This window comes from Manihot esculenta, chromosome 2 (assembly GCF_001659605.2).
Source record: "Manihot esculenta cultivar AM560-2 chromosome 2, M.esculenta_v8, whole genome shotgun sequence".
Classification (NCBI taxonomy): domain Eukaryota; kingdom Viridiplantae; phylum Streptophyta; class Magnoliopsida; order Malpighiales; family Euphorbiaceae; genus Manihot; species Manihot esculenta.
This window is the reverse complement of record NC_035162.2, coordinates 27,649,904-27,671,824: the sequence shown is the minus strand read 5'-3', so window position 1 is coordinate 27,671,824 and position 21,921 is coordinate 27,649,904. Positions and strand designations below refer to the sequence as shown.

At 34.8% G+C, this 21,921-nt stretch overlaps 1 protein-coding gene across 3 annotated transcripts in view; it reads right to left on the bottom strand.

Annotated features, from left to right (window-relative positions):
* The window catches only part of LOC110609584 (rhodanese-like domain-containing protein 8, chloroplastic), a 34,114-nt gene that overhangs the window by 7,291 nt on the left and 4,902 nt on the right, over positions 1-21,921 (bottom strand). For 2 of the 3 annotated variants that reach the window (XM_021749270.2, XM_021749268.2), the window contains 5 exons: positions 20,270-20,432; positions 15,993-16,052; positions 14,959-15,050; positions 11,982-12,085; positions 5,506-5,793 (listed from right to left, as the gene is read on the bottom strand). In XM_021749270.2, coding sequence (XP_021604962.1) covers positions 5,506-5,793; positions 11,982-12,085; positions 14,959-15,050; positions 15,993-16,052; positions 20,270-20,432 — 707 coding nt within the window. The remainder of the gene's footprint in view (positions 1-5,505; positions 5,794-11,981; positions 12,086-14,958; positions 15,051-15,992; positions 16,053-20,269; positions 20,433-21,921) is intronic. The other variant, XM_021749269.2, reaches the window with a different exon arrangement.

Here is a 21,921-nt window from a genome sequence, read left to right as displayed (position 1 = left end):
GATGTCTCCTCCCATCATAGTTCTACTTGTTCTTAAGGCTCTTTAGGGGGGAGTGACTAGTTGGCCACCAGCAAGGGCTGGGCCCGACTGGCCACCGTAGGCTTGTTGAGTCCCTGGATTGTGCCTTCTCTTCTTGCAGGCGTTCCCCCCTGTCTGCAAGTTGGGAATGGATCATTGACATGACTGTGTAATGACTATTTTGTCCCTGGAATAAAATAAGTAGCCTATTCAATAAATCTCGGTGCTTGGTTGCTTGTTGATGTGCTTTTAGTTGCTATAATTATCCGATCATGATATTTTCATATGGTAACTGTGGTATTCTCCGTTTTTACGAGAATGGGGCAGGAGGTCCTAACCTTTACGTTCCTTTGTCCAGGTAAACGCGTAGAGAGCTTGGCTGACTTGGCTTGAAAAGAGTTCAAACCAAGTGCCACACGGTTCCAGGCCAAAATCTGAAACCGTGACAATACGCAACCATCTTGATTGGGACCTATAGCAGTTTGATGTGAAAAATACATGTCTCCAGGAAATTTAGAAGATAAGAGGAAATCCCTTTGAATTTGCCGATGAAAAAATATAAGGAAAGATATGCAGACTGAAGAAGACCTTGTATGGACTGAAATAGTTTCTTATAGTGATTAGAAACATAGATAATTAAACAATAATTTCACCTAGAAAACATCTCAAGAAATTCTTGATAAATTAGCTAAGCATGCACATCACAAAGAATAATCATCTTTATAAAGGACAGAAGACGACTATAAGTTCAACCAAGAAAAAATCTCGTAACGAAGAAAATATCAACTTTAACATATTTAACTAATGTACAGAATAAAGGTAATCATAGTAAAAAACTCCTAATCCTAGTTGGAGTAGAAAAAAAAATCCTAATTGAAATAGAAAATCATATTTACACCGGAAAATCTAATATTATCCTAGTATTACAAGGATAATGTTAGTAAATAATGCAAGTTAGCTTTTTGCAAGTTAATTGTCATATTTTCAAGAGTCATTTAGTTAGTGGTTTAGCCTTGTTCTTAGTAGTTAACTCATGATGTAGATAATGCAAGTTAGTTTTTGCTTTTCTTTAGCGATAAGAGAGTGATCCTTCATGTTGCTTAATGGTTCTCTATCTTTAAGAGATGGTTATGTCTCCCTCTTGTATTTAAGTGCAGTAATTCAATAAAAGAATTATAAAAACATTTTCTAATATTTTTTATTACTTCAACTCAAGAGATTTTCAAATTCCAGCCTGTTCCATTGCAACTATAAGTCACAAAAAGAAAATTTTGTATCCAGAAAATTTCAGCAACAGATCCATAACTCAATCCATTTCTAAGGACCCTAACATTTTGCTATCAGAGCCAAATTATGGATGACTCAATTCAACAATAACAGCTTGACCGAATTCCTGCCTTATTCTTGAAAGAGCAAGCTACCAACAAGGCTCGCCAAGAAGAATTAAGTGCTAAATTGGAATATCTTACCTGTGACATTATCAACTCTTACCCAACACCTAACAGAGGGAAGCAATCACTCTCGCTCATCTAAAAGCAAGGAAGTAATAGGATCAACAGGTTCAGATAATTCAGTCAATGGTACGATTGTTTCAAAATTCACTAAATTAGATTTCCCTCATTTCAATGATCAAGAAGATCCATTAGGATGACTGAGCAGGTGTAAGCACTTCTTTCGATGCTAAAAAACATCTGCAGAAGAAAAGGTTAGTCTGGCTTCTTTTCATTTGGAAGGTACAACTCAATTGTGGTTCTTGCAGGTAATGCAAGATTTTTCTAACTTGACTTGAGAAGAGTTCAAGCACCAATGCAATCTCCATTTTGACCACCGATCCATAGTAACAAATTGGGAGAGCTAGCAAAATTAAAGCAAACAGAAACAATTGCTGACTACCAAACCCAATTTGAGATTCTTGTCTCTCGAGTTGGAAGCCTCACCCAAGATAAAAAAATACTGCTTTATCTTAGTGGGTTGCAAGAATATATTGCTGTAGAGGTGGAACTTCACCAACCAACAGACCTAGTCACTGACATGAGAATGTCAAGACTTTGTGAATGGAAAAATTGATCCATGTGTGTTGCAAGTCCTTAACCAATCATTCATCTCAACAAACAATGGAAGCAAAAGGTACCTGAATAATTAAGCACTTAAACCGCGATGAGATGGAGAAACGACGATGAAACAAACTTTGTTTTAACTGTGATGAACTCTTTTTTTGAGGATATTAGTGCAAGAAATTATTCTGGCTGGATTTAGCAGATGATGACTCGAGAGATATCGCAATGGATCAACTACTGGCTAAATAGTTCTCAGAAATTTCCTAAGTTTGCACTTGAGGACTAGCGCATAGTGGAAGAAGGAGTAATGTTAGCAAATAATGCAATTTAGTTGTCCTACTTTCAAGAGTCATGTAGTTAGTGGTTAAGTCATGTTCTTAGTGGTTTACTCATGATATGGATAGTGCAAGTTAGTTTTTGCTTTTCCTTAGTGGTAGAAGGGTGATTCTCCATGTTGCTTAATCATTTCCTATTTTTAGTAGTTATGTTTCCCTCTTGTATTTAAGTGTAACAATTTGAAGAATCATGAGAGAAATTTTCAAAGTTTTTTAGTGCTTCAACTCAAGAGATTTTCAGATTCTCTCTAAAAAGCTTATTCTACTACAACCATAGGTCGCAAAAAGAAAATTTCGACCCTAGGAAATTCCAACAATAGATCCATAACTCGATCTATTTCTAAGGACCCTAATAGATAACAATACTAATTTTAGTAAAATAAGGAAAATAAATTATAAGCTAACTAGATTACAAATAAAAATTCACTTTCTTCCATAATTTTCACTTTTGAAAGGATAAGAAATATTAGCAATATTCTACTTGATTTAGGACTATAAAATTCATCCACCCATTTAGTAAGCCAAAATTCCTTTTCATGTGGGAGAATTTTATTAGTTAATGATATCAATTTGACTACCAATCCGTATAGAATAATAAAAGATATCAAAAAAATTAAAATATTTTATATATGAATTTTCAAAAGTGAATTAATGATGGTTGAAATTAGACCTATAAATTTTTAAAAAATATGGTCTATTATTTTTTCCTTTTATCTTCCAAATATGATATTCAACCTGGATAACTCAAACGTCCCTAGGATTCTTATGTTTTCGTGCTTCCTTAATTGAATCCTTGAAGAATATTATACCGTTTTTGCGTCTCAAGTTGTTGAAAAATATTACCCTTTTTGTGCACGTATCAGAAAGTGAGTTTCTTGAGATGTTGCAATCATTTACTGCTCAAAGAAAATTAGTGTGAAATGAGAAGACAAAGGAAAAGAAAATGTTGCAATTGTTTGCCACCCTTAAGACTCTCCTAGTTGTTGCAACAGAGATACACCAACAAGTTTATTCATTCTTAAGGACAAGAATAATTTCAAGAAGTGAGAAATGTTATGAATAAAGAGTAGAGCAGATAGTGCAACGTGAATGTTTATGTGACTTTCAAATTGGTGAGTTAGAGGGAATTAGTTCAGCAGGTGTAACTACTTTCTTTTAGTAGTACTTATAAGAACCAAAAGAGTATAAATAGAAACCCACTTGTAAAGAGAATCTATCTAAGATCAATAATAATCAAAGATATTTCTTCCTATCTAATTTTCCTCCCTCTCCTTTTTCTTCTCTAATTCTCTCTATTACTTCTCCCCTTTCTATTTCTTCTATCAACCCAATCTACTTTCGTCTCTCTCCCTATTTCATTTTTCCAAAGGGAATTACAATAATTTAAATATAAATAAATAAAAATTTGTCTATCACCTTATTCTGATATCCAATATCAACTTGTGACCAAAAACCCCATTACACAACTTGACAACAAACAAAAGCAAAAATAATTTCTAGGAATTGCTCTACTGTACCCCTAATCAACCAATATGACTACAAATATAAATAATCAAGCGATAATTTCAACTAGAAGACGTTACAAAAAATTCTTGATGAGTTAACTACGTATGCAAGAAATTCATATTAAAACGTCACAAGATTGAATCTTAATAAGTTGCTAAATATGGAGGTACAAAGAATTAACTATTTTTCAATGGATAAAAGAAGTATCGAGGTTCAACTAAGAATTCTCATTATGGAGTAAATATCTTTTACTTTTAATTTATTCACTTATGTACAAAATAAAAGTTATTTATAGTCAAATATCTCCTAATCCAAATTGGACTAGAAAAACAAAACAAAGGCTAATTAAAATAGGAAAGTAAAACAAATTCTAATTGAAATAGAAAAATATAAGATAATCTTATTTGAATAAGAAAAACTAAATGTAATCCTACTAATAAAAAGATAATAATAATAAATCATAACCTAATTAGAATACAAATAAAAATCCATTTCCTTCCATAATTGCCACTTCTAAAAGAATAAAGAAATATTGATAGTGTTCTACTTGATTTAAGATTCTGAAATTCATCTATCCTTTCAGCAAACCAACATATTTCTTTATATAGAAGAATTTTATTAGTCAATAGTGTCAATTTGACTCTTAATCTATATAAGATCATAAAAGACATTAAACCAAATTGAAATATTTTTCAAAAGTGAATTAATGGCGGTTAAAACTGAACCCATGAATTTTTAAAAAATAAGCTTATTTCTTTTTCTTATTTTCCAAATATTGTAATCAGCATGAATAACTTAAATTTTCCTTAATTTCTCATGATTCAAAACTTCGATGTACAACTTATTGTTGAGGAGTCTTGCCATTACTATGCTCGCATTACTATGTTTAGTTGCAAAATAAAATATATGAAATATTAGGTGAAACCCTAACTGGCAGTTGTGATGGGACAGAATAGAGTAGAAGAGAAGAAGAAAGAGAGAATAGAAGAGAAGAGAACAGAGAATATAGGGAGAAAAGAGATTGGAGAGAGAAATAGAGAGATATTATTGACTTTAGTTCTCTAGATGCCAATGCACGAACTCTCCAGCTCTATTTATTCTCCTTTTCCCACCAAAGAGATAGCAGTTACAACTGTTGAAACTAACTGCTATTAACTAATTTCCCTCCAATGCTACTACTTTGACTTATTCTTGTACTTCCTCCTATGATACATGACAACATCCTAATGTGCTCCCATATGACCTTAATACAAAAATATTACATAAAAAATTATCATCAAGATCATCAATTAAAAGGAGATTTTACACTTGGAACCTAATCATAACTGAAACAGGAAATATAGAACATAATAATAAAAAAGTCCCAATTGTATATTTGCTAGAGGCTCTTTTAGTTTGGCCCAATTGAATTTACTCCAGGAGCAACTTTCAAAGCAAAATTCCTATATTTTGCCAAATTCCTCAGCATTTTGCATCACAAATTAAAGTCTAATGAATATATTAGAGAAGAAACAGTACATTTGAGGAGGGCTAAATTCAAATATATCCAACATTTAAGTAATGAAAGAAGAGAAGAGAAAGAGACTTACAGAAAAAGCAAGTTGCAATCGAGATTAGCACAGTTTCGATGCCTCAATTCATGGACATGTGATCCACAAACATAACAGTTAGCAAATGAATAGTTCCCTGATCCTCCCTGAGCTTTGGTTACTATTTCTGTAGCACTAGAATCAGCATCAGGATTATAAGCGGAAGGTGGGAGAGAAAGTCGATCATCAAACACAAACAAATTTCCAATCCATCCTCTAGGGCCTTCTACGTTAAGATAATGAGAAACCCCTCCCATTAAGGTGTACAAATTCTGAAAACCCTGTTGTCTACCACACAAAATTAAACACCTTTTAATTAAATGCAGAGAGGATAAGAAGGCCAAAAAAAAGAGGGAAAAGAATATTGTCACCAAGAACAAAAATAAACCTTATAAAGCTCACGTTTTGACTAAAACTCTTTCTTAGTCAAAATGGACCACATAATATGGCACAAGTTCAGAAGAATTATTACACCAAACTAATAGCTCTTTTTTTTTTTTTTTCTGGACCACACAGATTCTTCAAATTCTCTTGAACATAATTGTTCCTATTCATTGTATTATTATCAATGATTTTTCAATAACCCATGCATGCTTTAATTTACCAAGCAATTTATAGATTATGCTAAATTTTTGTTCCTGCCCATGATGGTAGATAGATAAGTTCCATTGAAAAACTTCCATGTTCCTCTATCATCTCCCTAAAATTTTCCATCCTGGATTTAGAGATCGCACAAGTCAGACAAATTTGATAGACTTAGGAGAAAAATAAAATGAAAAGAGAAAGGACAATACTTGTAACTGGATTTATATTAATGTAAAAGACAAAAATGCCTTTACAAGTATCTTTCAATAAAACATGCTTTATAAGTCAATAACAGCAGAATGAAAAAGGAAAAGAACCAAAGGAAAAATATCCTGGAGACTGTCATGAACTAGCTGGAACTAGCCCCAGCAACAAATGCATAATAAGGAGAAAAAAAAGGTGCCCTCTCCATGCTCCAATCATTTATTTATACACAAGAATGGTGACCATTCAATTCTCTATGGGTAAATTTCACTTTAGTCCTTGAGTTTTAGCATAATTAGCGGATATATTGTTGTATTTCTAAAATTGAATACTTTAGTTCCTGAGTTTTAAATCCATCTATATTAGAAGTCCTTCGTTAATGAGCACAGTTAGTAGCACATAAAATGACTCTCTATGCTTGATTAAATAAATGATATTTTAATTTAAGTGAAGTCCCAAATCTAACTATCCCCTCTTCCCCTTAAATTTCACCTCTTCCATGGACTTAGCCAAAGCTAAGGGACAAGAAGACAAGGAGACTCCCCTCCACTCCTACGTTATCATTCAGGAAGATGAGCTTTTATAGGTCTCCTCCAACCATCGCTCCTTCACCACCATTGCCACAAGTGACTCCAAAATCATAGTCAATGAAACCAAGTTCCTGTGCCACTAACGGGCACAAACAAGATTTTGGGGTGGGGGAAAAGATTTGAAACGAAGTTATAAAAGTGAGCCAAAAGAATTGATAGGGGCGGTGGCTTCTCAATCCCAACATCAGTTGGAATAACATGAAACCATGATTCTTTTTTTATCTTTTCCCCCTCTTTCTCTCGTCTTCTTCTACTTCCTTCCCCTTTCTCTTCCTCTCTTTCTCCTTGTTAGACCTAGTGCAACATACATTTCTATAAGAAGAGTTTTAGAGAATTTTAGAGTATTCTTATATTTCACTCTTGATCTTTACAAGTGATTTATATGACTATTTATATACAAAAAATGACAACTAAACAGGAAGCAAATAATCCAAGAATAATTATAGAAATAATTAAGGATCCTAATTTATGCCTATAATCTATAATCAAATCAAATCATATCAAATAAGTCAACACTCCCCCCTCAAGTTGGTGCATAGATGTCGCACATACTCAACTTGCAAATCAGATTATGGTATATTCGATTTTTGAGCCATTTAGTAAACACATCCGCAAATTGCCCAGTAGAAGTCACATGAGCTAAACTCAAGACACCGTTTGTTAATTTTTCTTTAATGAAGTGTCGATCAATCTCAATATGCTTTATTCAGTCATGTTGAACTGGATTTTGTGCTATACTGATGGTTGTTTTGTTGTCACAATACAAAGTCATCTTGTTTATCTCGGGCAACCTCAGCTCCCCCAATAACTTCTGCAACCATAAAAGTTCACACACTTCTTGGGTCATTACTGTGTATTCTGCTTCAACATTTGACCAAGCAACAACACTTTGTTTTTTGCTCCTCCAGCTGACAAAATTCCCTCCCACAATTATGCAGTAGCCAAGCCAAAGGTGGATCTCCTGTCATTAAGAGATCTTGCCCAATCTGCATCTATAAAAGTTCAACTCAGAGATGACCATGTTTGGAGTAAAGAAGCCCTTTCTCTAGCGTAGACTTTAGGTATCTCAAGATGTGAAGGACAGCCTGCATATGAGTCTCGCGAAGGTCATGCATGAATTGGTTAACTAAGCTAACAGTATAAGCTATATCTAGTCGAGTGTGTGAGAGATAAATCAACCTCTCTACAAATCTCTGGTATCTTCAAATATCCACATACTCACTAGTTCCTACTTGCATCTTCTGATTACTTTCAATGGGAGATTCTGCTGGTTTATACCCTAACATACCAGTTTCTTCCAAAAGATTCAAAATGTACTTTCTTTGGGAGATAAAGATTCTTTTTTCTGATCTAGCCATCTCAATACCTAGAAATATTGAAGCTTTCCTACATCTTTGATTTCAAATTCTTGAGCCAACAACCTTTTTAGTTGAGTCGTTTCCTCTTTGTCATCCCCTGTAACCACTATATCATCAACATACACATTAAGAAGGGCGATCTTACTCTTGTGATGTTTAATAAACAGTACATGATTAACATTACTCTGTTGGTAACCAAAGGACATCATGGCTCTGCTAAACCTGTCAAATCAAGCTCTGGAAAATTATTTTAGCCAATACAAAGCCTTTTTTAACCTGCACATCTTTTCTTATATCTTCTCATCAGCAAACCCAGGAGAAATCTCCATGAACACTTCTTTCTCTAAATCTCCATTGAGGAAAGCATTCTTCACATCAAACTGTTGTAAGTCCCAGTCCAAGTTAGCTGCACAAGATAATAGGACTCTGATTGAGTTTATTTTTGCAACTGGGGCAAATATCTCTTGATAATCCACTCCATAGGTTTAGGTGAATCCTTTAGCAACCAATCTGGCCTTAAACCGTTCAATTGTGCTATCAGCTTTGTGTTTCACTGTGCACACCCATTTACAACCAATAAGTTTCTTCCCAGGTGGAAGAGTGACAAGCTCTTAGGTTTCATTTTTTGCCGGTGCATTCATCTCTTCAGTCATTGCTCCCTTCCATTTAGAATCTGTAAGAGCTTTCTTCCAATTTTGTGGAATAGAGACAGAGCAAATAGGCAAGGCAAAGGCTCTATAGGAGGAAGACAAGAAATCATAAGAAACAAAGTTAAAAATAGGGTGTTTAGTACAAAATCTGACACCTTTTCCTTGTGCAATAGGTTTATCTAAATTATTGGAGCATTTAAGAGTTGTGGGTAACTCACCAGAAGGAGGTTCTTGACTCTGAGTAGATTGCATAATGGCTTCTTCTGCCTTGTCTCTCCTAGAATACCTCCTTAAATTTGCCTTGTTCAAACATTTAATTCTCTCCCTCTGATTGGATATCTCCCCCTGTCTACTAGAACTCTCTCGCTGAACCATATCATTTAGAATCACAGAATTCGGAGATCACCTTTTCTTGGGAGATAGTCATTTCTCCTTGCTTAGTATCATGAATCTTATTCCGAATATCATAAATTTGGGCATCATTCCCAATCTTGGAGTAAGTTAAGGACAAAGCCTTCCATATTTTTGCAGCAGTATCAATTAACAAATAGGACTTGGAGATATGAGGTTACATAGAGTTAAGTAACCATGTCATAACAAGACAATTATCCGAGTCCCATTGAGGAAAATCTGGATCACTCTCATCCGGTTGTTTTTTATTACCAGTGACATAGCCCTGCAATCCTCTAGCCTTGATAAACAACAAACAAGACCTTGACCAAGCAAGATAATTGGTTCCATCAAGTTTTATGGGACTAATTTGCAAGGAAGGATTATCAGAGTCAGGAATCGAGACCCTTTTACCTTCTGCCATAGTAAAGATTTACGAACCGTGAAAGAATAGGAGATACCCAAAGTTGTACACACAAGAAAGTCCAATCGATTCACCAAAAGACGAAAGTCCAGCGATTCTCCTGGTGCCGGCGGTGAGAGGAGAGGCTACTAGATGGGTTAGTACCAAAAAAGGTAGATCTAGGGTTTTGAAACCCTAAAGAGGAAAAATTGAATTTGGATCCTAAAATCAGGATTTGAAACCCTAAAGAGGAAAAATTGAATTTGGATCCTAAAATCAGGAAAAGGCTATGATACCATGAAGAATTTTGAAGAAAGTTTGTTTATTATTTCTTTTTGAAAAAAAAATGTTTTTGCTCAGTTGAAAATTTTGAGTATTCTTGTATTTCACTCTTAATCTTTACAATTGGTTTACAGGACTATTTATACACAAAAAATTATATCTAAACAGGAAGCAAATAATCAAATAATAATTACAGAGATAACTAAGGATCCTAATCAGGTCAAATCATATCCCTAGAATCAGCTAGGATCAACAAATAAGTCAACACAATCATTTTTTGAAATTTGACTGCATCTCCAGTATAGTCTGCCTGGTAGTCCTGATGGTAATCAAGCTCCTGCCATAAGTCACATAACTCAGAATAAAATTGGGAGATAGTCATTTTTCCTTGCTTAGTACCATTGATCTTATTATGAATATCATAAATTTGGGCATCATTCTCAATCTTGAAATAAGTTAAGAACAAAGCCTTCCATATCTTTGCATTAGTATCAATTAACAAATAGGACTTAGAGATATGAGGTTGCATAGAGTTAAGTAACCATGTCATAACAAGACAATTGTCTGAGTCCCATTGAAGAAAATTTGAATCACTCTCATTCAGTTACTTCTTATTACCAGTGACATAGCCCTGCAATCCTCTAGTCTTGATAAACAACAAACAAGATCTTGACCAAGCAAGATAATTGGTTCCATCAAGTTTTACAGGACTAATTTGCAAAGAAGAACTATCAGAGTCAGGAATCGAGACCTTTTTACCTTCAACCATGGTAAAACAAATGAATCGTGAAAGAATAAGAAGTATCAAAGGTTGTACATATAAGAAAGCCCAACCGAATCACCAAAAGACCAGCATAGAAAGGCCAAAGAGAGGGTCGGAATTAGCGCCGGAGTGATCGAAGCGGCGCGTGAGCCTCACGCGCGCATCTTCCGACATCAGAGTGGGCAATTTGGTCGGCGATCCTCCTAATGCCGACAGCGAGATGTGAAAAGGTCTGTAGATTGGGCAGTACCAAAAAGGTAGATCTAGGGTTTTGAAACCCTAAAGAGGAAAAATTTAATTTAAATTCTAAAATCAAGAAAAAACTATAATACCATGAAGAATTTTGGAGAATTTTAGAATATTTTTGTATTTCACTCTTGATCTTTACAAGTGATTTACATGACTATTTATAGTCAAAGAATGACAACTAAATAGGAAGCAAGTAATCAAAAAATAATTAAGGATCTTAATTATGCCTAAAATCCGTAATCAAATCAAATCATATCAAATAAGTCAACGCTATATTTTATGGCCACCTAAAATGAGGCTGATTAGACAAGTTGCTTGAACAAACACCAAGATAGTCTCTTAGGCAGCCAAGTAAAAATCGTCCATCTCTACGAGTAACACATACACAAAATATAAGTATAAAGCCCTAAGCTTTCGTGTTGTCATCATCATGGACATATTCTAGGTGAGGTCATTGTTGAAGAAGCTCTATACCCTCACATGCTTACCAATGGAAGTCTACTGTGATAACATGTTTACTACCTTCTAGGTTGACATTTGGTTGCTTGCACAAACCAATTGGAGGTCAATTTGCATTTTTGTTCAAGAAAGGATCCTGTGATGACAATACTAGTGAGGATCAATTTGTAGACAGTTCATTATGAGTCTATCCACACAACATTTCATCATATTTCATACCAATCTAGGCATTGTGCACCATCTTAAATTCTAGGGTGTAATAGAATAGATAGTTACTTCTCATAATCTATAACTTCCACTATTTAATTATGTAACTACATGTCTATAACTAGGTTACGGAAATAAATAGGTAAACCCTCATCAGAATCACTATAGGAAAGTCACCTTTTTCATAGAAAAGATTCTAATTAATCAAGCACTAGAAGAGATATGCCTCACAAAAATCAGCCTATTTCGACATGAATTCTGATTGATATGCCAAAACTCTAGCACAAATCTTTTGTATGAAAAAAAAGGGGTAAAAGCAAGGAACCAGCAAGATACCTTAGGATGGTAGAATACACATCACAACGAATGCCTCCTGTGCAATACATAAATATATTTGTGGTATTTTTATCTGCATTTGCTAAAGGATCTGAAGCAATGACCTGAATAAGAAATGCAAAAAGAATTGAAGAATGTTCGCAGCTTATCTCCAAACGAAGGAACTTTATTAATCTTGGAAGTATCTGACTAAATTACAGTATCATATGTTTCAATCCAACAAACTAAAAATCATATATGTGGAACATTTTCTGATAATAATATAAAATAATGATGATATAAAGGTAAACTTCTCAGGAAGAAATCTTTCCAAATCTATAGTCTCTTCAACTATTAATTTAATTACAAAGAAGACGTCTAAATTGACAATGATTTACTACAATCTGGATGCCAATTGTTTATTATATTCCTAATAGGTGCCTAACTTATGTGACAATATTACACAGTACAAGGTTCAAAAAGATGTTATTAAGATTTATTCCATTAGAAGAGTTATGCATGTATGCATATCATATCACCAACTAACAACTTCTTGCATTTCTCAATCTTTTACCTGAATTTGGCTTATGCTCTTCTATTTCAATATCATAAGCTCTTCTTAAGTATTCACTCACTGCTGTTATATTGATTTCTGTTAGATTTCATCGTAATATAGTCTATTGCTTCTATTTCTTTTGCTTATGTTTCAGACATGATAGACTAGAAAATATGCAGCTGGTTTAGTAAATATCAACGTTTGGGTATTGGATAGATAATAGTAAACAATTAGTGGGAATAGGGTACCTAAACCCACGACATGACCTTGAAAACATCAATTCATAACAGTTCCGCCAATTATTATGCCAATAAACACAAGTATTGAATCACAGCCATCAGCAACCCACAATTAAAATCACAAAACTCACCAATCATTGCACCAAAAATACCTCAAATCACAATCTGGTACCATTTGAAAGCCAATGGAAAGGAATATTCCCAATCAGAGGCCATTTCTTATACAATAGTAGTGAAATTTTCTGGGGGTAATATGGGTGCCATAATACTGTTGACTTCAGCTTTTCTCCGAAGGTTATGATATATTTGGATGGAGGACACCCAGTCACCCATAGTTTTAAAAATCAAGGTTTTTTTTTTTTTTTTACTTAGCAGGAAAATTGAAATTAAAAAATTGCCTAGACCTAAAGGACCAACAGCTCTTTATTTAAAATAGATATAAATATAACTGTAACTGTAGTACAGGACTAGGAGCATTCTATAATTTCCCCATACACCTTATCTTAAATTTGAACCAAATTAATAAACTTCTTTAGTATTTGAATTTGAAATTTCTTGACTTCCTTTTCTACATCACAACCCCAAAAGAATTTACCAGGGAACTTAGACACATCTTGAATCTCATGAATCTCCTATAAAATTCCACATGGACACAAACAATCAAACTGATAGAAGCAGCCCAAATAGGCCGAACTCAAACATGGGCCACGAACCCCAACCATTGGGTTTATTATAGGAAGAAATGGAAGGGTAAAGGAACAAAGGAGCGGGAATAGAAGAGTCCAGAGTACCCTGCTGTACAAAATGACAAAGCAGGAGATTTTGCCTTTGAAGAAGATTCCCTGACACCAATAATGCGACAATATTCCTTAGATGAGTCAGCAGTATGTTATATAAATAAGTTAGGTGTAATGTTTAGGATATGCTTGGTTTCTGTATTGTTATTCACCTCTATGAGTGCTAGGCTAGCTGCTAATAGATGGGATTCCTTTCTCCTGGGTCCTTTATTTTGATTTGGAATTGAGGAATAGAAGGTCATTGTAATTGAGAAAAGCTGAGTTATTCAATATACAGCCCAGTTACTTCCATTTGTCCTCTGTTTCTTCATTTTCCTGTTCCTAACTCTACCACAAATACTTAGTTTTTTTGTATGAAAAACATCCGATAGAGAATAGAACCCAAAAATGGGACAGGTGAATAATAGAAGAAAAAGACCTGGTATTACCTCTTAGTTCAACAAAGACAATCAGAAAAAACAATCAGGAGCACTCTGTTCGCAAAATACTTTGATTAATCAAAAGAAAAGTAATCCCAGGAATACTTCCCAAACTAGACTCAGTAGCCGGCAGCAATGGCTGCCTATACTTCCTTTTTCCGCTCCCCTCCCTCAGCTCCCTTTATTTATTTTTATACAGTACATAATAACAGATTCTCATACATAACAAATTCCTGGAAGATCTGTCTCCTTCCCAGATATTTCCCTACCTACTTCTTGGGCTTGTTTCCTGAGTTTCTGTTGGTAGTAAACCCTCAAAGGCCTTGGGCCTAAGTTAGCATCAATTCTCGGGCTGCTTGCTGGTTTGCTATCAACATCTAATAAAAAATTCTGAGAATAAATTTTAGAAGTAAAAATGTTAAATTTCCAGGAAAAAGCTAGTCAGAAAGGATGGAAGCACCATGCTGTTTCCTCTGCCATTTTCAGTTTGTGGTTGTTGTTATTCAATATAGTTTAAACATAATTTATGAGACATTTGTTTTCTGTTATTCCATGTCTTAAAGAGAAGCAGGTTGCCAGAACAAGTGATAACCACAAAAAGTGGCTTTTACCTGTTTCATCAAGCCATTTTTCACATATACAACTTTAACTAACATACATGGACAAGCACGTCCAAGAAACAAGATACACCAAACAGACCCTAAAAGGGGGCAGCCTAAGATCAAGAGAACACCATCTTTTGTTATAACCACAGGTGACATTTATACAAAAGTTTTGTACTCCTATTTCAGATGTAAAAGATAAATAAATAATAATAAGCAACTAAAACTAAGAGCAATTAATGTTATCCACAGAAACAAACATGCAAAACAGGAAGTGCCCAAACAAGTCTGTTGAACTACAGATTCTGGTGGAAATCAATTGGTCATCAATGTGTTCAATATTCCGCTGTGATGATTTGATCACACATTAATAAACATATCTTACCTCTCTATTTGTTAGTCCACAAGAAGTGCTCCTGAAGCAGTCTGTATCAGGTCGCCGAGCTCCAATGAAATGACCAACATCCCACTCATAACCTGATATGAAGAAATAATGGCAGCTGTACTTTCAATCATGAAATTATGGCCATTGAATATGCACATATATAATGAGTAAAATCTCCAGCGTTGGAGTATTGTTGGGGTTCTTGATCGCTACAATTATACTTTCAGAATTGGAATACTAGAAGAGAAGAAACAAGGAGAAAGATAGCAAGAAAAGGATCGGGACAGAGAGAAAATAGCGGAAAGATATTCTGGTTCGTTATTATTTGTGAACAAAGTATCAGTGTTTTATAGAGGTGTTGTTACTACAATAACTATTCCTGCCTATTAGATTTAAACACCTCTTCTCACTTCTGTTACAGCTTTACTCTTCTTCCATCCAACTGCTACGCTCCACCTTTGCAACCCCATCGCCACTTCACATTATTATAGCTCTTATTCCTTCATTTCTCTGTTATTTTCTTCTCGAACGTGATTTTCTTGTACATGACAAGTATTTTATTTAACTGGGATGATAACATGTACTGAATACTACAGCTATTATTTAGGAAAAATTACTACTTATGGAGAAACTCACTAGTTCGTCCTTCTGCGTTGAAAAATGCATTATTTGTGCTAAATCATTTCAAATCATATTGGCTGCTGTCATAAATTACTTTACAAAATTAGCAAAACTGATCCCAATCAACACTAAAAAAGAATTGAAAAAAAAAAATCACTGTGATCTCATATCTATGATAATTGATGTTAAAGTCAAATGAGTAATTTATTACAAAGTTGGTCTTTAAAAAATTATATGAATGTTTCGTGATACAAAAATTTTGATGCAAACAAAAAGTTTTAAAGATGTAGAAAATAGAGAAACAGGGATTGGGAGAAGAAATTACTGCAGGAACTCACAATTCTTTCGTTCAATTTATTATATATATGCATACATTTTTTCATCTTATTACAAGCTTATATGGCTATTACAACCTGCCTTCCCACAAGCTTTGCAACAACTTCTCCAGCTGGCATAACAAACTCCACCTGTGACTGTTACCAACAAGGAGAAAAACATTATAAACTTGCGTCCTTCCTACATGTGAGACACTAAATTTCCCTTTTCTTCTATATATCAAAACTCTATCATATGAATACCTTCCCCTTGAAAGATTCCATCACATATTCTAGAACGAATAGGAAGGCTAGTAAGTGATAGTTGTAGTAGAGTTTTGGAGGCAAAATGATACAAAGCCATTACAAGTGTATACACGTTACACCCACAGTCAAAAGAAACAGCCACGTGTACAGCCCACTGAAGATGGGGAAGCAGTAAGGATTGAAGGTTGACCAGTTTAGTTTCTATTTTTAGTTGTTGAATTTTTCTTTAAGCATTTGTTAGTATTTCCGCAATATAAGGAGGGTATCTCCACTTTCAGTTATTTCCATTATCTTAGGAGGTTGTGACTCCATGATCAAGTCATGATTCCATTGATGTAGCAAAGGGTGGTTTACATCCTATATAAATATTCAATAATTATCAATGAAGAAATCAGCTTGGAAATCATTATAGTTTTGAGTACTTTAACTCAGAGGTTTGAGATTCCCTCTAATTGAGTCTTCTAATTCTTCAAGATAGGTCGCAAAAAGAACACCACGTCCTCACCCTCACAAACACCTTCCACTTCCATCTACGAAAGACCCCTAACTCGATCTCAGGTTCGGGACCCTAACACAAAAGTTGTTAGAGACGGTTATACTCAGATTCTTGTATAAAACGGGAATGGTATGTGATGGAAAGGCAAGAAAAATAATGCAATTATCCCTTTCCAAACACCTCTAATTCTTTCCTCATCTCACTCTAAATTCTCCTCTCACCTCATCTAATATATTCTTCTCTTTTCTCATCCCAAAATTCTATTTGTCAAGATCCAAATCTATTGACATTTGGTATCAGAGCTAAGTTGCAAGGGCCCAAATTGCTCCCTTCTGTCGCTGATGGAACCAGTTGAATTTCGAAGCTCTACTATAGTGAGATGACAAGATCCAGAGTAGTCAATAAGGAATCCAGAATGGCAAAGATGGAAGAGATTGAAGAGAGTATTAAGGCTCTACATGAGTCAGCAAAGGAGGAACTAAGGGAAGAAATCAAGAAGAGTGTCCCAAAAACATGGATGGCCGTTTTTTTACTTATCGGGAGTCTAATGAAATACTGCATTAAACTAGTTGTCCTTACACTAGTGTCCAAAATGGTATTGCTGAAAGAAAAAATAGGCACCTGTTAGAAGTAGTCCGATCTCTCCTTTTCACCATGAACATTCCAAAAACCTATTGGAGAGATGCAGTCTTAGCCGCAACTTATCTCATTAAAAGAATGCCTCTCAAAGTTTTTGCCTTTAAAAACCCTTTAGAAGTGCTACAAAGGAAAAATGCTTATACTATTCTACCAAAGGTGTTTGGATACAAGTATTTTTTTCATACTACGACAGATGGAAAGCTCGATCCAAGGGCTCTTAAATGTGTGTTTGTTGGGTACTTTCCCACAGAAAAGGGTTACAAGTGTTATCACCCTCCATCTAGAAAATATTTTGTCAGTATGGATGTTACATTTAGAGAGACCGAATCTTACTTCGGTACTATCCCATCACCTCTTTAGGGGGAAGACAATAAGAGAGAAAAGATGATTCCTAGTCCTATAACTCCAAAACATTTTACTCTAGAGGAGGCTACTATACAGAGGGAGACTATTGGTGATCAGGAGACTATCATACAGGGGGAGGGGGAGACTATTGATGACAAAATTAGGCATTTGGATAATCCAGATTTAAGGAAATGCTCAACAAGAGACAAAACAGAAGCATAAAAAGCCATTGTGCAGCCTACTCAGTGTCAATAATCTTCCTCTTCTTCATCTGGTAAGTCATCTCTAAATCTTGAGTCTATTGATGATCTAAATAAACTAATTGCTCAAAGAAAAGGAGTTAGATCTTGCACAAAGCACTCTATTTCTAACTTTTTCTCTTATGATTCTTTGTCTCCACCTTATAAAGCCTTTGCCTTGTTTATTTCCTCTGTATTTATCCCATAGGATTGGAAAGAAACTCTCAAAGATTCTAATTTGAAGGGAGCAATGATTGAAAAAATGAAAGCCTTAGCTAAAAATGAGACCTGGGAGTTGATGTCTCTTCCACTTGGAAAAAAACCAGTTGGCTGCAAATGGGTGTTCATTGTGAAACACAAAGCAGATGGATCAATTGAAAAATTCAAGGCTAGAGTAGTTGCCAAGGGATACTCTCAAACCTATGGAGTGGATTACCAGGAGACATTTGCCCCTGTTGCCAAAATAAACTCAATCAGAGTATTGCTATCTTGCATTGTCAACCTTGACTAGAACCTACAGCAATTTGATGTAAAAAATGCATTCCACCGCAAAGACTTAGAAGAGGAAGTGTATATAGAAATCCCCCCTGGATTTGCTAATGAAAAAATACAATGAAAGGTATGCAGGCTAAAGAAGACTTTGTATGGGTTGAAGCAGTCACCCAGAGCTTGGTTTGATCAATTTAGCAGAGCTATGATTCCCTTTGGCTATCAACAGAGTAATGCTGACCATACCCTATTTATCAGACATCACAAGGGTAAAATTACTTTTCTCATAGTCTATGTTGATGACATAGTAATGACAAGGGATGACACTAAAGAGATGACTCGGTTAGAAAAGCTTTTGGCTCAAGAGTTTGAAATTAAAGATATAGGAAAACTGCAATATTTCCTGGGAATCGAAGTTACTAGGTCAAAGAAGGGAATCTTTATTTCTCAGAGAAAATACATTCTGGATCTTTTGAAAGAAATTGATATATTAGGTTGCAAACCAACAGAAACTCCCATTGAGAGCAATCACAAGCTACAAGCAGGGATTGGTAAATCAGAGGATATTGGTCTTTCACATACTCGACCAGACATAGCATATGTAGTCAGCTTAGTTAGACCGTTTATGCATGAACCTCGTGAGTCTCACATATAAGTTGTTTTTCGCATTTGCGATCCTTGAAGTCTACTCCTGAAAAAGGTCTCTTATTTTCTAAACACGATCATCTTAGCATACATGCATTCACAGATCCAGATTGGGCAGGGTCCCTTGATGATAGAAGGTCGATTTGTGGTTACTGTACACTTATGGAAGGAAACTTTATCATTTGGAGAAGTAAAAAAGCAAAGTATTGTTGTTCGATCAAGTGCTGAGGCGGAATATAGAGGATGGCACAAGGTGTTTGTAAACTCTTATGGTTGCAGAGATTGTCGGAGGAATTGAAACTATTGGAGAGGGACAAACTCTTCTTGTACTGTGACAACAAAGCTGCTATCAGTATAACTCATAATCCGGTTCAACATGACTAAACGAAGCACATAGATTGATCAACACTTCATTAAAGAGAAGTTAATAAATGGTGTATTGAAGTTAGATCACGTGACTTCCGATGAACAGCTAGCTAATGTGTTTACTAAAGGACTCAGCAACAAGACCTATCACACCTTGGTTTGCAAGTTGAGCATATGTGATATCTAAGCACTAACTTGAAGGGGAGTGTTGACCAAAATAAAAAGTTCCTAATTAGGAGGATTCAAATCTTTGGGATCCTAATTAGGGTTGATTATAGAGATTTTATTTTTATTGTAAATATTCCTAATTTAGGTTAATTCTTTGTGTATAAATACTCAAACTTTGTAAAGATCAATTCAATAGAAGTAGAATTAAAAAATTCTTCATGCTCCTATAGTAGCCTTTCCTTTTTGTTTTGACATGGTTGAAGGCAACACAATTGCCCTTTCCGGTGCTTTGTCTTTGTCAAAACCTGGTATTGCCTCTCTTGCTAATCATAATGCTTGTAAGTGGATCTTAGACTCCGGAGCAAATAAATATATGACAGGTTCTTCCAAAATTTTTCTTTCCTACTCTCCATGTCTAACATAAGACCATGTTTGAATAGTTGATGGCTTTAATCCTCCCATAGTTGGCACAAGCTCTGTTAATTTTACTCAAAATATCACTCTAATTTTACTCAAGCAAACATTGATGAAAGCAATTAAATCTCCAAACCTACAATGCCTACTCTATAAATTTATGATTTATTTTATTTATTAGCTAACCTCTCATTAAAGGGTGTCCACATGAAAACATTACACGTGCACGAGAGAGAGAGAGAGAGCAATGAATAGTAGCACTTCCAACAATGAGAATCCAAGCTAGAAGAAAGTTTAAGAAAACATACCATTTCTTACATCCAATAGAACATAATTTGAACCAATAGTTGAATTTGACATCACATCAATTTCATGTGCTGCTTCTAATCTTTTTCTCCACTCAAATGGTGTTAGAGGTGTTGCTCTCACCGACGGATTCAACAAAGGAAGGTGTGAAATGCCTCCTTCCAACTGATGAGGAAAGAACAAAAGCAAAATGAATGGATATGCACATGCACGCATATTCAAAAACTTATACATGGCAAAAAGAACTAAAAAACATGTAAAAGTTCTTTTAATTTTAATTCATTAATTCCAAATAGAAAAAAATATATTTAATAAACTAGAAAATCATTTCATGATAAAATTTTAGCCAAAGGCTTATTTTGGCCCTCATTGTTATGGCCAAGAGTCAATTAAACACTTTAAACAAATTTTTTAGTCAATCAAGACTTTTACTCTTTTTTTTTTTTGTATAATTATTCATCAAGTCTAAATTAAATAGCATTTTTCAACACCATTGCTATATTGGAAAGTAAATTTATGAGACCCACAATATTATTCTTTAAATATTACTACGGCCACGCGCGTAGGTCTTTCTCTGGTGCCCTTTTCGGATGGCTCTCCTTTCTAGCGACCTCCCTTTCATGTCGAGCCTCTGACTAACCCAGTCCCATGCCTTTTCGCCTCTGCTTCTTCGGTGAATAGTAGTTTTTTACTTGTTTTTAAAAAAAAATAGTTTGTTCTTCTCCTTGAAATGGCAGACAAGAAATTGACTAATATGGAAAATGCAAGGGCCTTTGATAATGCTTTCGTTTCATCTATTAATTTTGCTCCATGGATTATTAATTCTGGCACAAATAGACACATGATGGATTCCTCTAAAAGCTTCCTTAATTATCTTTCATATCCATAAAAGGATATTGTCAGAATAGACAATAGTTCCTTCACTTCTGTCTCTGGAACCGGTTCTATTGTTTGTACTCCAAATATCAAGCTATCATTTGTTTTTTATTTTCCTATTAATCTTTTAACTGTTAGTGCTCTCACCAAAGTACTTAACTGTAAAATTGAATTTTTTCCTAACCATTATGTTATTTAGGACCTTGAAATTGGAAAGAGAATTAGCAATGGTAGACTGCATGATGACTTATATATATTAAAAGGGAATTTGAGTTTGAATTCACCTCGGTCTCTTTTTGGAAGAAATCAGGATATCAACCAGGAAATCATTGAGTAGCATTGACGGTTATGACACCCATCATTCTTTGCTTTAAAGAAACTTTGTCTTGATTTATTTTACAAAGCTCAATGTGGTTCTTTAGTTTATGATGCTTGTGAGTATGCTAAGCATATAATAACCTCTTATCCCTCCAGTAACAATAGGAGTATGATTCTTTTTGTGACCATTCATTCTAACGTTTGGGGACCTACTCAAACACTCTCACTATCTGGTAATCGTTGATTTGTTACTTTTATTGATTGTTGCACTCACATGACTTGGGTTTATTGATAAAGGTAAAGAGTGATGCAGTTTCTTGCTTTCAATCTTTTCACAAGATGATTTGTACTCAATTTTATGATAAGATAAAAGTTTTGAGAACTGATAATGGTACAGAGTACATGAATGGACCTTTTGCTGCTTATCTGGAGTCTAATGGGATCCTGCATCAAATTAGTT